This window comes from Crotalus tigris, unplaced genomic scaffold (assembly GCF_016545835.1).
Source record: "Crotalus tigris isolate CLP2741 ecotype Arizona unplaced genomic scaffold, ASM1654583v1 scf7180000021798.40895, whole genome shotgun sequence".
Classification (NCBI taxonomy): domain Eukaryota; kingdom Metazoa; phylum Chordata; class Lepidosauria; order Squamata; family Viperidae; genus Crotalus; species Crotalus tigris.
Genome location: NW_024098681.1, coordinates 24,357 through 37,289, shown reverse-complemented (window position 1 = coordinate 37,289; position 12,933 = coordinate 24,357). Strand labels below are relative to the sequence as shown.

The window sequence follows — 12,933 nt, the reverse complement described above, 5'->3', positions numbered from 1 at the left end:
ACCCGAACTACACACTCTCACCAATGTACTAACATCCAATGGATTCCATAGAAATAAGATTACAAACCTAATCCAAAAAGAAAACCCCACTAAAATCCAAGACAAAGAACAAGAAAACGGCAAAGCCATCCTCCCATACATAAAAGGCATCACAGACAGAATCAGTAAGATCCTCCATAAACACAACATCAAAACAGCATTCTGCACAAACAGAAAAATATCCACCATCATTAGAAACCCCAAAGATAAAATTGAATTAGAAAATCAAGGAGTATACGAAATCCCATGCACCACTTGTCCCACCAAATACATCGGACAAACCAACAGAAGAATAAGTGCACGCATTGAAGAACATAAGAACTCAATCAAAAAAGAGGAACCAACATCTTCCCTGGTCCAACACCTTAAAGCTACAGGACATGGAATTGACTTTAAAAATACCAGAACCATTGCCAAAAGTGAACATTTTAATAACAGAATAATCAGAGAAGCCATCGAGATAGAAAAACGCCCACACAGCATGAACAAGCGAGATGATACCTCCCGCCTACCAGCCATTTGGAAACCCGCCCTTATTGACAAACGACTCCCTAACACAAAAAAATGATACCAGACCCACACTCACAAAAACCACACAGGATGTCACCACCAAACATCCACGCAAAAAACAAACCCAAAGCCACACTGACTATGAGGCCCGACCACAAACCAGAAGCCAGACCACAGCTGCATCATTAGCCACTTTAAACCCCCCCAATCCATACATGAAGCAAACTGACACCCTCCATGAAGAGGAAGCACGACCATGAACGCGAAGCCAAGGAATGGCAGGGCAGCCAAAAATCTTGAATCCCTCTGCAACTCAGACTAACCTGAGCACAACCAAACAGAACACTCCCCCAGCCAATCAGAGCACAGCCAACCCCCCAGCCAATCAGAGCACAGCCACGCCCCTAACCAATCAGAACACACCTCCACCCAATCAGAACACAGCCAAGCTCCCACCCCATCAGTTCATACCCCCACTGGCAGTTAAAAGGAAGAAACAGCTAAGACCACACATTGCTGCTCGAGGCACGAAGCTGAAAGCACCAGCCTGAAGATGACGAATGGGACTTCGTCGAAACGTCGCCAAGACACTTCCAATTTTACGTGGGAGAAAACCAGAACAACCAAAGACCTACATACAATTACCGCGAAACTCAGAAAACCAATATATATATATATCTTAATTATATATATATATATATATATATATATATATATATATATATATATATAAATGGAATGAATAAAGCGCATTCACCAGGAGAGTTTAAAGTTAAAATACATTAATTAAAGTATTTTACTATATATATATATATATTAAAGTATTTTACTATATATATATATTAATATATACATTAAAGTATTTTACTATATATATATATATATATATATATATATATATATGGAATGAATAAAGCGCATTCACCAGGACAGTTTAAAGTTAAAATACTTTAATTAAAGTATTTTACTATATTAAAAGGTTGCCAAGCTTTCGTTGGGAAAACTCCCCAACATCTTCAGGGCTGAGAGACCGTTTCTAACAAGGTGATTCAAACGGGTTCCATAGACGTCTGCACGTGGTTCCTAGACTGTGCTAGCATTCCCTGCTGAACAGCTGATAGGTGGGAGGGGGAACGGAGTAAAGATTTCTTCTGTCGTTCTCTCGAGCACGTGCAGACGTCTATGGAACCCGTTTGAATCACCTTGTTAGAAACGGTCTCTCAGCCCTGAAGATGGGGAGTTTTCCCAACGAAAGCTTGGCAACCTTTTAATATAGTAAAATACTTTAATTAAAGTATTTTAACTTTAAACTCTCCTGGTGAACGCGCTTTATTCATTCCATTTATAATTATGCCCGGGAGTCGCATTTTCACCATCATTATTGAATATATATATATATATATATATATATATATATATATATATATATATATATATATATATATATATATACATATATATATATATATATATATATATATATACATATATATATATATATTTGTTTTCTGAGATTTTCGCGGGTATTTGTATGTAGGTCTTTGGTTGTTCGGGTTTTCTCCCGCGTAAAATTGGAAGTGTCTTGGCGACGTTTCGACGCTGTTCGAAGCACGAAGCTGAAAACACCAGCCTGAAGATGACGAATGGGACTTCATCGAAACGTCGCCAAGACACTTCCAATTTTACGCAGGAGAAAACCTGAACAACCAAAGACCTACATACAAACACCCGCGAAAACCTCAGAAAACATATATATATATATCACAGGCCTCAGTCTTTGAGCATATGCTGCATGGTCCATATGGTGAAAGAGGGCTGTAAGAAGAGGCGCTCGCAATTCTGTATGAGCTTCCAACGGTTCTCCTGGCTCCAGTTGGGAAATAGGCTTAAATGAGGATGCGAGAGGGGCCCATTCTGGTAATAGGTTTGATTAGGAGCTGATTTCCAGAAGCTGCTGCAAAGATAGAACTCAAATATTTCTCCCAAACGTCTGCTAAAATTCCACAGTCGGTTGTGTGTAACAAACCCCCTTCTAATCTAATGCCAAAAATTGGCAGAATTTTTCAACGTAACAGCTGATATTATTTGCTATCAATTCTCTCTCAGGGTGTTCATTTTTTTCTTTCTAATGAAGGCTTTATATTGCATTTTCTGCCGGCTCAATGTTTGTGGAGGAACGGGGCAGTTCTCCCCCCCTCCCTTGAGTGCCTTGTAGCTGGGGCTTTTTTGTCTTCCTGCATTCAAGATTAAACCCACACTTAGAGTTGGGACACCTACAACATTTCCAAATATGGCCTTGACACAAGGTCACAAGGGGTTCGAATTAGTATCCAAAATTGCTCATCAGCTATTTCTGATTAATCGGCTGATATCGTTGCTAACTTAACTTGGTGAAACCTGAATCTAGTAAAAAACCAAACTCATCTCCTGGCCACGGAAGACCACCAAAGCCTTGGATCACCTTTTTCTACCAGATAAAGCTGGATTCGAATCAACCATTTGAAAGTTCAAGTTAGGAGCTTGAAGACGGCATCGGACTCTAAACCCATCGACTGAACAAACAGCCTACATTGGACTACAATATAATCAATGGCTATGTAAGTCTCCATTTGTCTATTTGCTATTTGGGCAAAGCATAGCCCTCCCATATATCACAAAATCCATCTTTTGATTCCAACCCAAAGCATCATTATCCCCAGCACTCATTATCCAGTGATATACTATCAAACCATACATACAACCTCTAGTGCCGTTTGAATTCAACCAAGCATGGAAGTCTCCCGCTATGATAGCAGCTGCTTCTGAATGAGCCCGCAAAAATAGGCCTTTCTATCATTCCAAATTATCCCAAGCCGCGGTAGAGGAGTGCAGATATTAACAACTGGGAAGTGTTTCATCTGAACATGACTAATTAGAAACAAATTGGCTCAGGACTGTAATCCAACGAGGAAAACTTTGTTTGGGACAAAGATTTTTGGGATATCCCTTTGGCCAAATTTCATGGGTGCTGGAAGTAGCTTCAAGCCCAGGAGAGACAGCCCTTTCATTCTAACGTAGCTCAGGACTTCTGACACACAAGTAGGCAGCACCCTGGATTGGGCCGGACAGATCAAGAACGAGAAAGGCAGTTTCTAACAAGCAAGCAAAGATTTTAGGACCCACTCTCACCACCCCCACCTCCCCCTCCTCCTCCTCCAACCCTTCGCCAGACTCAGGGGGCTCCCATGCTTGCTTCCTGGCTTTGCATATAAAATTCTTAACTCTATGGCTTATAGAGAAATAGCACTATCCTTCCTGGCTCCGACGTAGAGAGTGAAGCACTTTTTGTAAAGTTTGGTATGTATAGAATACTCAACTGTGAAGAAAATAATCTTAAAAAATTAATTGATGGTGAATGGATTGATTTCAGTGGAACAACACCAAAAAAAGATTTTACCTGCCACTTCAACAGCATGGACTTTTTTCCCCCAGATTGTTTTCTGCAAAAAATAAATAAATAACATTGTATCACTCACATTTCCTTTTCTAATGACCACAGAATGGGAACAAAACCCGATTTGTGCAAATCAACCTTGATTTCATTGGAGATCTGAGATTCAAAGAAGACCTGATTCAATTTGTGTCTGAAATCTGAACGCAAACTTGGTCAGTTTAAACATCAACATGAGAGCAGGCGCTGCTCCCTTAGCAGCACTGATGCTGCTGCCTAGTTTGGGCCATGAAACGTCTGTGAGAAAACCGCCCGGCTCAGAGAGCACCCAGGACCCTCAGTTCGACCCTGAGCTGCCAGTATTCTCCTCTATCACAATTGTAAGACCACTGCAACCACCAGATGCTGTGCTTAATGGCCATGTCTCTTAGCCCCAGAATTGCCAGCCCTAACTGTGGTCATTAAGTGAGGACAACCTATAAATGTATGCAGTACAAATGAGGAAGAAGTGGGGGGATTTGGGCTTGGCAATGGTGTGTGTGTGGAAAGGATTTCAGAACCACAGCTGACCCCGAGATAAATGAGACTCAGCAGCGTGACCTGGCCTGAAACAGGCCACCACTTTTCCAGAGGGTGGGGGCTCCTCCTCACCGGAAGGGTCCAAACAGCCATCGGTGGAAATGACTTCATTGCCCCTTCCCCCCCCGTCCTGAGCCAGGGGCCCTGCGGTGACTCTCTGCTTGCATGGAATGCAAATGAACATGCTTGCTGCAGCATTCAGACATGTCTTGTCTCTCCATCGGAGAAGACGCTCTCTCTTCTGCTGGGTGTCACTGGGACTAGAACGCCGCAATGATCTCACAGACATGGTGGAGCTTCTGACATGGTTCCAGCCCCCGTTCGCCAGTCAGGAGCCCCTGGCTGGGGCTGTTGGGAGGCTGAAGGCGCTTTCTGTTAATAGGGCGGGGCTGGTTTCCCAGGCCCGGGAAGTGGAGCTGGCCTGGCTGGGCTGCCTTTGAACTTGCCCGTTGGCACGAGGCCCGTGTTGTGTGATCTCCAAGGGCTTGGGATTTCCTGTCGCTTAGATACCGAGTTTCACAGGCGGCATCACAACAGCTGACAACAATATCACAGGAACAGGGTAAGTCGCCCTCTCTTGAAGCAAGCAAATCGGCAGTTGTTTTAAATTGCTGTTTCAGTTTTAGAATTTGTGGGCCAGCAAATATCAAATAGAGTTTTCCATGCAGTTCAAAGATTTATCTCCAAACACTGGGAAAGAAATTCTCCATTAATCAGAGAAGAGTCTTGGAAGAATGGGTTTGCCAAGAAAGCATGAGGCCAGGCAATTTCTTAAAAATAAATAAATAAATACTTGTTTTCTTGTTGATTCTGTGTACAGTAGAATTTACAAGTCCGGATTGGGAACTGCAGGCTCCATTTAATTTAAAGCAGCCTGTTATTTGGAAGTAAAGCTATTAAAGCGCTACTCAGCTATACCACAATCTAGGAAATTCAGCAATCTGGTGAGACTGCAAGGAAATCTTTAAGGCTTACATCATTCCTGGGTTAGACGGGCGCTCCAAACGGGCTGCAACCCTTAGTAAGTGCCATGTATTGTGGAAGTTATGCTGACAGCTGTGACCCCGAGGAAAGTCCCTCTGAATCCTTTCTTGGCCAGTCCGGTTCAAAAGTGATTGCATAGAAGAAAGGAAAAATTTGCCAGCTCCCGGAGACAAAGTTTTCCAGAATTTAGGATTCTGACAGTTCATCTGTGACTTTGAGGGGAAGTACCTGCTGCGTGCTGGCTTAGTGATGCTAGCATTTAAATGAGCACTAAGTCTACAAAGGAGAATTTCCAAATATTTTATTGCCTAATTCAGAAATCTTACTTTTGCAAACCATCTTGATTATTTTGACCCCAGCCATAGAGCTCCTGGCACACATCCATTCCTCCTGGTGGTTGCCTGTTAATCTACATCTGCACAAACACACTAAGCAGCATTAGGGCAGGAGTTAGACTAATTCTTACTCTCTTTGTCCATCTTATTAATTTTGATTAAAAAGTGAGCAATTAAAAGATCAAAGCAGATTTCAGATGAAGTGGGGCTTTTGTAAAAACTTTTTCTAATACTTCTAAAACACTCCTCAGTAAAGTCAAGGCCAGCCTGGCCAGAATGTGACCCAGGAATGCCTTCCCCCACCTCTTTTTTCCTCTGAATGAATTTTAGGGCGAAGGGAGGAACCTGGCCCAGACAGCCACAGCCACACATGTATTGTTCAGGTGGGTTATTGAGACAAACGCAAAGCCATCGTTTCTCTCTGATCTTGCTGGAGGTCCCTGGAGTTGCCATGATTAATGAGCAGTCGAAAAGCCTGAAGCGCTTGTAACAGAAGCCTTCTAATGGAGAAGTGTGTTCTAAACAAATCTACATTCTTTTACAAACAATCATTTATGAAAACAGTGATTTGACTCCTCACAATTAAATGTGGAGAGTTTGGATCAGCTGGGGATAAGCCAACCGGAACCTCGGCTCTTCCAAAACAGCCACCAGCTTATCCCTGCTTGTTTCCTGGCCTCTTCTCTGGGGGGGGGGGAGAGGGAGGGCAGCTGCTTCTTGAACGCTGTTCTGCCCTCGGACCCCTTGAGAGACCCATCTGTCCAGAGGAGCCACGCGGAAGACCAAGCGTGAGGCACCCTGGCATTTAATGGGTAAAGGCGGAGAGCAGCCTGGGGGGGGGGGCAGTTGTCAGGAGAGCAAGCGAGGAGGGGCTGTACAGGGAGTCCTTGCCTTATGATAGCAATGGGGATCGCTAAGCAATGCAGTCGTAAAGCAGGACGTCACACAACCGCATCGCTTAGCAACAGAAATCCCGGCAGTCATGGTGGCCATTGTAACACCAAGCCAGGTGGGTCATCATGCGGGAAGCTGGCGGAGTCCCAGGTAAGAAGTGTGGGGGGGCTGTGGGGGGGAGGTGTTAGGATTAGGGCAGCCCTCCCCCCCCCAAGCATTCTCCACCTGACTGCTTCGTCAGGGATGGGCAGACTGGTCCAGGGGAGCTCTGACCAAAGCAGGCAGAGGAGATAAATGCCCTAAAATAGATGATGTGTTGTGAGGCGGCTGTGATGGCTGCCAGCAGTGGCCAACGACCTCACAAATGCACCCTTCTGGTGGCCTCCCCAGGCGCAAATGCCCAGGGCAGGCTGGGGGACCCTGGAGGGCCAGGTGAGTGACGCTGACGCTGCTGCCTTGGCCGCTGCCGCGAGGGGCGAGAGGCAAGGAATCAGCCAGAAGCAGTAAGAGGATCCCACCCTCCTCGATCTCAGGCAGCAGAGCCTGGGGGGGGGGGTAGCCACACTTGCTGCGGTCTCCAACTCTCCAAGCCTGGCAATTTGCCTCAAGTAACAAGGCTACGCAGGCTAAGGGCAAGATGTATCCCGGTTTGTGGGACTATAAAATCTGGTAGAAGTTTAACTTGTCCTCCGCCAGAGATCAGGCTGGGGACTTTGGGCCACCTGAGGAGGAAAACCTGGCCTTCCGCCCTTGGCGCAGGCCGAGCCGTCTCCCTCTCTCCCCGTCCCTCCCCAGGACTGGGAGCCGGGCGAGAGGGAACGCGCTCGGCAAAAGGACCTCAGGTGGGCTAGGGACGCCAGGCCTAAGCAGAAGGCGCCAATGGCAAACCACTTTGATAATGTTTTAAGAAAATAGCATAATTTGTGATGATGTCACTAGGATTCAAGTCTCAACTTGAAGTAAACCTTATTTTGACACAACAAAACTATCGCATAAACACTGAAATAGATCTAGTATATTTCTAAAAAAGAACCCTTGAAAGCCTTACAAGCTTCTATCTCTGCTCCCCAAGTAGCAGATCCACAATCAGTGACATAGGATTCCCTTCCCCTATAAATCCTTTAATTATAGATGTACCTCCTTACTTCGCTACAGGGAGCAAAAATCAGCCCTGAATTGCTGTAGTGTATAGAAGAGGAATGCAAAATAAATCATGGTTGACACCTACGTGAACCAGTATTTTTCCTTTCTGTTGAAAATGTACATGCTCCCACTGAATTTGTCTAATGAAAGGAGCATATAATGCTTTCCTCAAATGTTTGTTATAAACATACTGGCTAGCTCCTTTTGTCTACAATAAAAAAATCCTTTTATTGGCTGGCTATAATCCATGGATTTGTGGCAGTTCTACTTGCTGCTTTAACCACAGAGATGAAACATGAAAACATCTAATATTAAAGTATGCCAGAGGTTTGTCTATCATGTGTAAATTAGTGTCATGAAAAGTAATTATCTGAATATGACTTTAATTCATATATTGTTAGGTACAAATTGCCTTCCTTTGCTTTAGCCAGCCATGGATGGCCTTATAAACTATAAATCTTACTCCCTGAGCTGGTACAGCAGTTGTAATTCCAAGCCAATTACAGGTCCAAACTGCACCAGTTCCAAACAATAACAGTTGAAACCGCAGGCTGTGCTGGTAGCTGTACAGCTTTTGTTTCATTTAAGACTCCTTAGAATAAAATAATATTATTCTACTTCTATGACAGGCTTTGAAATGATAAACACTTTCCGATTAAGATCACTGCAGCAACTCTTTGAAATACTAATATATATATATATATATATATATATATATATATATATATATATCCATGCGTAATATAATATTTTCAAAGTGTTCGTGAACCTAGTAGTAAGATAGATTTGAAAGTCACTTTATAGATGATATTTGCTTCCCTAAGCTTACCTAGCTGTGAGTAAAACAATGCACACATTTGTAAAGATATCAGAACACGTAGAGATGACAGAACACGTATTTATAGAAAAAGTATTACCATGAGAAGCAAAGCATTACCAGTTATCAAGAACTTGATGCTCAACCCATTCTAGCAGCTCCCTCCTACCTGGGAACAGGTGCCTTTCTGTTCTCTGTCTCCCCAGCGCCCCTCGGCAACCGGCCTCAGCAGCCCTGCAGGCTGGGCAGGCGGGCTCTGGAGGAAGGGTCCCTCTCCTGGTTAACTCTGCTGCCCGTCTCTTTGCAGGCTTCTAAGGTCCAGCCTCGAGCGACACCTGCAGACATCACCGGGATACCTTTCCATGCCCTCTGAGGGGCCCCGTTTCCAGCCAGAGAGATGGCCAAGGGAGGAGCCAAACCCCCCAAGGGGAAGAAGGTCACCTTGAAGGTGGCCAAGACCTGTATCAAGATCACCTTTGATGGGAAGCGCCGTCTTGACCTGAGCAAGATGGGCATCACAACCTTCCCCAGGTGCATCCTAAAGCTGGAGGACATTGACGAGCTGGACCTGAGCAGAAACATGATTAAGAAAATCCCGGAGTCAATCGATAAATTCCAGAACCTGCGCTGGCTGGACTTGCACAGCAACCAGATTGACAAGCTGCCGGAAACCATCGGGAACCTGCAGAACCTCATTTTCCTCAACCTCTCCAACAACAAGCTGACGGCCCGCAGCTTGCCCATGGAGCTGAACCAGCTCAAGAGCCTGCGAAACCTTAACCTGGGCCTCAACCACATTGACAACCTCCCGACCACCCTGGGGTCTTTAAAGGAGCTGCAGGAGGTTGGGGTCTTCGACAACCTGCTGACCCTTATCCCGAACAGCGTCGCAAAGCTCCCCAAGCTGAAGAAGCTAAACGCCAAGAGGAACCCCTTTCCTGGACCCACCGAAGAGGAAATCTTTATTGATAACATCAAGCGCCTCGAGACGCTCTATTTGGTAGAAGAGAAGGACCTTTGCCCCCCCTGCCTGAGGAAATGCCAGGAAGAGAGGGACAAGCTCAACAAGCTGAAGAACACGGTGCCTGCCCCCCTCAGAAAGCCAAATTTCTCAAACCTCATGACCCCCAACTCCCTGGCAAAGGAGAATCAAGCCGAGTGGAGGTGAAGAGGCCGCCAGGCCCATCCCCACCTGAGCGACTCAGCGCAGGGCAGAGCAACTGTGCACCCCTTCCTGAGGAACGATCCCAACTAATAAAACAGCACTAGGTCACGTGTGACTTCTATGATGCTCGCAGACCTGTGTCAATCCAGCACACATTCCCACAGCAAGAGACCAGGCTCTAAAACCTGCTATCCCCAGCTTCTCTCCCACTTGCCCCTGGAAGCAGACCTTCCGATAGGTGCCACAGCGGTGAAGGCCTCCCCTCCCCTCTTCTGACCCAACAGAGCCGGGCTGGGCCTTTGGCCACCAGACACAAGAGGGGCACCCCAAGGTAGCCCAGGGCTAGAGGCCTGCTCTCTCCTCCTTCTCAGAGGTCCCAAGGTGATTGGCTGCCAGAGGCAGGATGCTACCACCAAAAGGAAGGGGCGGCTTTGCCTTTTAGAACCAGGCTAGTTTCCCTTTCCAGTTCAAAACTTGGATTTTGGGAAGAAGAGCCAAGGGTTGTCCCCGTGTCCTTAACCCCTCCATGACTAACAATATTTAGGAGCTTGAGGTCCTGAATTAGAAAAATCACAGAGGGGTGAAATCTATTCTTCTGATGATTCTTGCTCCTGGCTAAATCCAGTCAGGTCCCAAGGATCATTAGAGAGCAGCCAGGCTGCCTGCTCCAGCGTGTCTCTCTCTTACCAACAGATCACATGTTGCACCTCAACCTAGCGAACAACAATTGCAATTCTTTTGGCTCCTTTCAAAATTCTTTAGATATTTGGCCTAAGAAAAAATCTCTAACTGCATTTTGAATTTTACAGTATTTTGGTAGCCCTTTGATTGTGAACCTTTAACACCATATCAATTGTTGAAATTTCCTGGGTGTGGACCTATTCCTTTTCTTGCCTCGCTTGTAAGAGTTAATGCTGGCAACCTTGGTAATTGCATACGGAAATTACTATTTTAAATTGTCCTATTTTATGCCTCAGCTCAACCCATAATGGAGTTTTGCAGTTTCTCTGTATCTCAGAGTGTCAGATGAATTAGTACACTGAGAATTTCAAAATGAGTTGCTTCTCTAGCGTTTAAACACAACGTTGGCCAGGACACAAAGCCTTCAGAAAATTCAAAGGATGCATCATTGCAAGCAGAAGAAAAGAGGTTTACAGCCTGGGGCCACAGACGGCATTCAGGTTATGAAGATGGATAAGGGATGCCTCGATCATTTGCAATCCGGAGTCACAAGACTTTGCTGTGCATGCAGAAGGGGACTCTGCAACTCAGGCTATGGAGATACGTTGCACATTTGTTATGTTACCAGTTGTGAGGGTCTTTGGATTACGCTGCCACTATCACATACTGGGCGGCCCCTATTGTCAGTCCCCCTAGGTACACCAGACCAGGAAAACAACTCCACAAGAAGGCTAAAACTACATTTGGAGGTTGGCCATAATAACAGAATGTGGAAAACCTGGTTGTGCTGTTTTTCTCCTCCTTGCAGTTCAATGAATTCACGACATGTCTTTGTGGGAGCTGCTTCCAAGTGTTGTCATGATGTTCGGGACTTGAAAAAGTTTCAGCCCCTTTTGCCTCGGCTCTAGCATATTTCCATCCAGGTCATCCCTAATCTCTGCTTCTGTTGAGCCATTTCACACAGACCTAGCGTTTATTGTGTACCCACAAAACTCTTATCTGAAAGCGACCATGTGCCAGCACTCGGATGTCTAGCATTTAGTCCTTGTGTGCTATCTCGTGTGCATATGAGAACTAGTCAAAAGAACATCATGGATTATCGATATGGACATGCATGATCCCGAGTCACATTTATGCAGGACATTTGACCGTCTTCTATAAAAACCAAGCTGCTTCCCTACAGAATTTCCTCTCAAAGGAGCAGCCAAGGAGTTCCAAAACACATGAGGCACTCCTTCCTCACACACCAGGGATGCTGCTTTCGACATGAGGTTTCTGGGCCAAAAGAAAATGTTGGGCCTAGGGCAAAAATTGGAATGTAATTATCATAAGTCATTCAAGGAGCAATGAACCTCTGTGCTATGATGAACATATAGTTTCCCAAAACCATTTTAAGAGGCAAACATAAATTAAATCTACAGCCAATAATTTTGCAAATTTGTCTGCTAACTAGTGCAAATACAGGGATCACATTATCTCTGTACTGTTAATTTAAGATACTAGCCCTGAAAGTCCTAAATGGCTTAGTTAGGGTCTCCAGTTTTAAACCTAGCTAGTTGTTAAGATTGGCAGGAAGCCCACCTCTTCAGAAGCCCACCTCTCCAGCCAGGTCTTTTCCTGAGCTTCTCCAAGGCTTTTCCTCCCCTACGTCCTCCAAGCCTCTGACGTTTGCCTGGGAAATGGCTTCAGTATTAATACAATGCTTCTACTTCTTAACATGCATCCTACTTTCTATGTTCTGTTTAAGTGTTTTGAGTTGGAAAGCAAATGCAGACTATGTACCTGATAGATTAGATGAGATTAGATGAAGGGAAGGGAAGGGAAGGGGAAAAAACCCTGAAGTGAACCATACACTTTGAATCCAAAAAATGTTTCTAGAGACATCTACGAAAGCCCAGGTTTCTAAGAATAAAACAAAACAGCATGAATCAGCTGTTCTTGAGAGCTAAATCCAGAGGCTTCCCGGTCAGAGGCACACAAAATAGCTGAAATTAAGGCAGAGCCTGAAGCGCAAATGATGCCTGGCGTTACAGGATTTAGAAGAGGGATGTAGTAAATGATCCTGACGTATCTGCGTCCATCAAAGGCTGATTTAAGAAATGAACAAAACTGTAAATGTGGTAATTCTGTTCATTGAACTTTCTTCTTGGAATACCCATATATTTCTGTTACTGTAATACTGTGTTTAGCATTTACTAAAAAAATAAAAATAAAAAAGGAGAAATGTAATCAGCTCCAACAGAAACTGTTAATGTTCTCTGTCTTCTGCAGGACTGCTATACGAGCCTCTAAAGGTCAATACGGCAGAAATCTTCTTTGTTTGGAAAGAAATATGCTTTGCTTCTTTCTTTAAACA

At 44.7% G+C, this 12,933-nt stretch overlaps 1 protein-coding gene across 3 annotated transcripts; it reads left to right on the top strand.

Annotated features, from left to right (window-relative positions):
- Nucleotides 1-4,551: 4,551 nt before the first annotated feature.
- Nucleotides 4,552-12,806, top strand: LOC120296923 (leucine-rich repeat-containing protein 18-like). 3 transcript variants are annotated; one of them, XM_039318974.1, is made up of 2 exons: nucleotides 4,552-5,120; nucleotides 9,039-12,806. In XM_039318974.1, the coding sequence occupies exon 2, from the start codon at nucleotides 9,129-9,131 to the stop codon at nucleotides 9,897-9,899; it is 771 nt and encodes a 256-aa protein (XP_039174908.1). In that variant the 5' UTR covers nucleotides 4,552-5,120; nucleotides 9,039-9,128; the 3' UTR covers nucleotides 9,900-12,806. The 3 variants fall into 3 exon arrangements, with proteins under 3 accessions (XP_039174908.1, XP_039174909.1, XP_039174911.1); XM_039318975.1 differs by lacking the exon at nucleotides 4,552-5,120 and adding an exon at nucleotides 7,157-7,203; XM_039318977.1 differs by lacking the exon at nucleotides 4,552-5,120 and adding an exon at nucleotides 7,230-7,274.
- The last annotated feature ends 127 nt before the right edge of the window (nucleotides 12,807-12,933 follow it).

Coding starts and splice junctions, on each gene's coding strand:
- LOC120296923 (XM_039318974.1), top strand. CDS start 9,129: ATGGCCAAGGGAGGAGCCAAACCCCCCAAGGGGAAGAAGGTCACCTTG.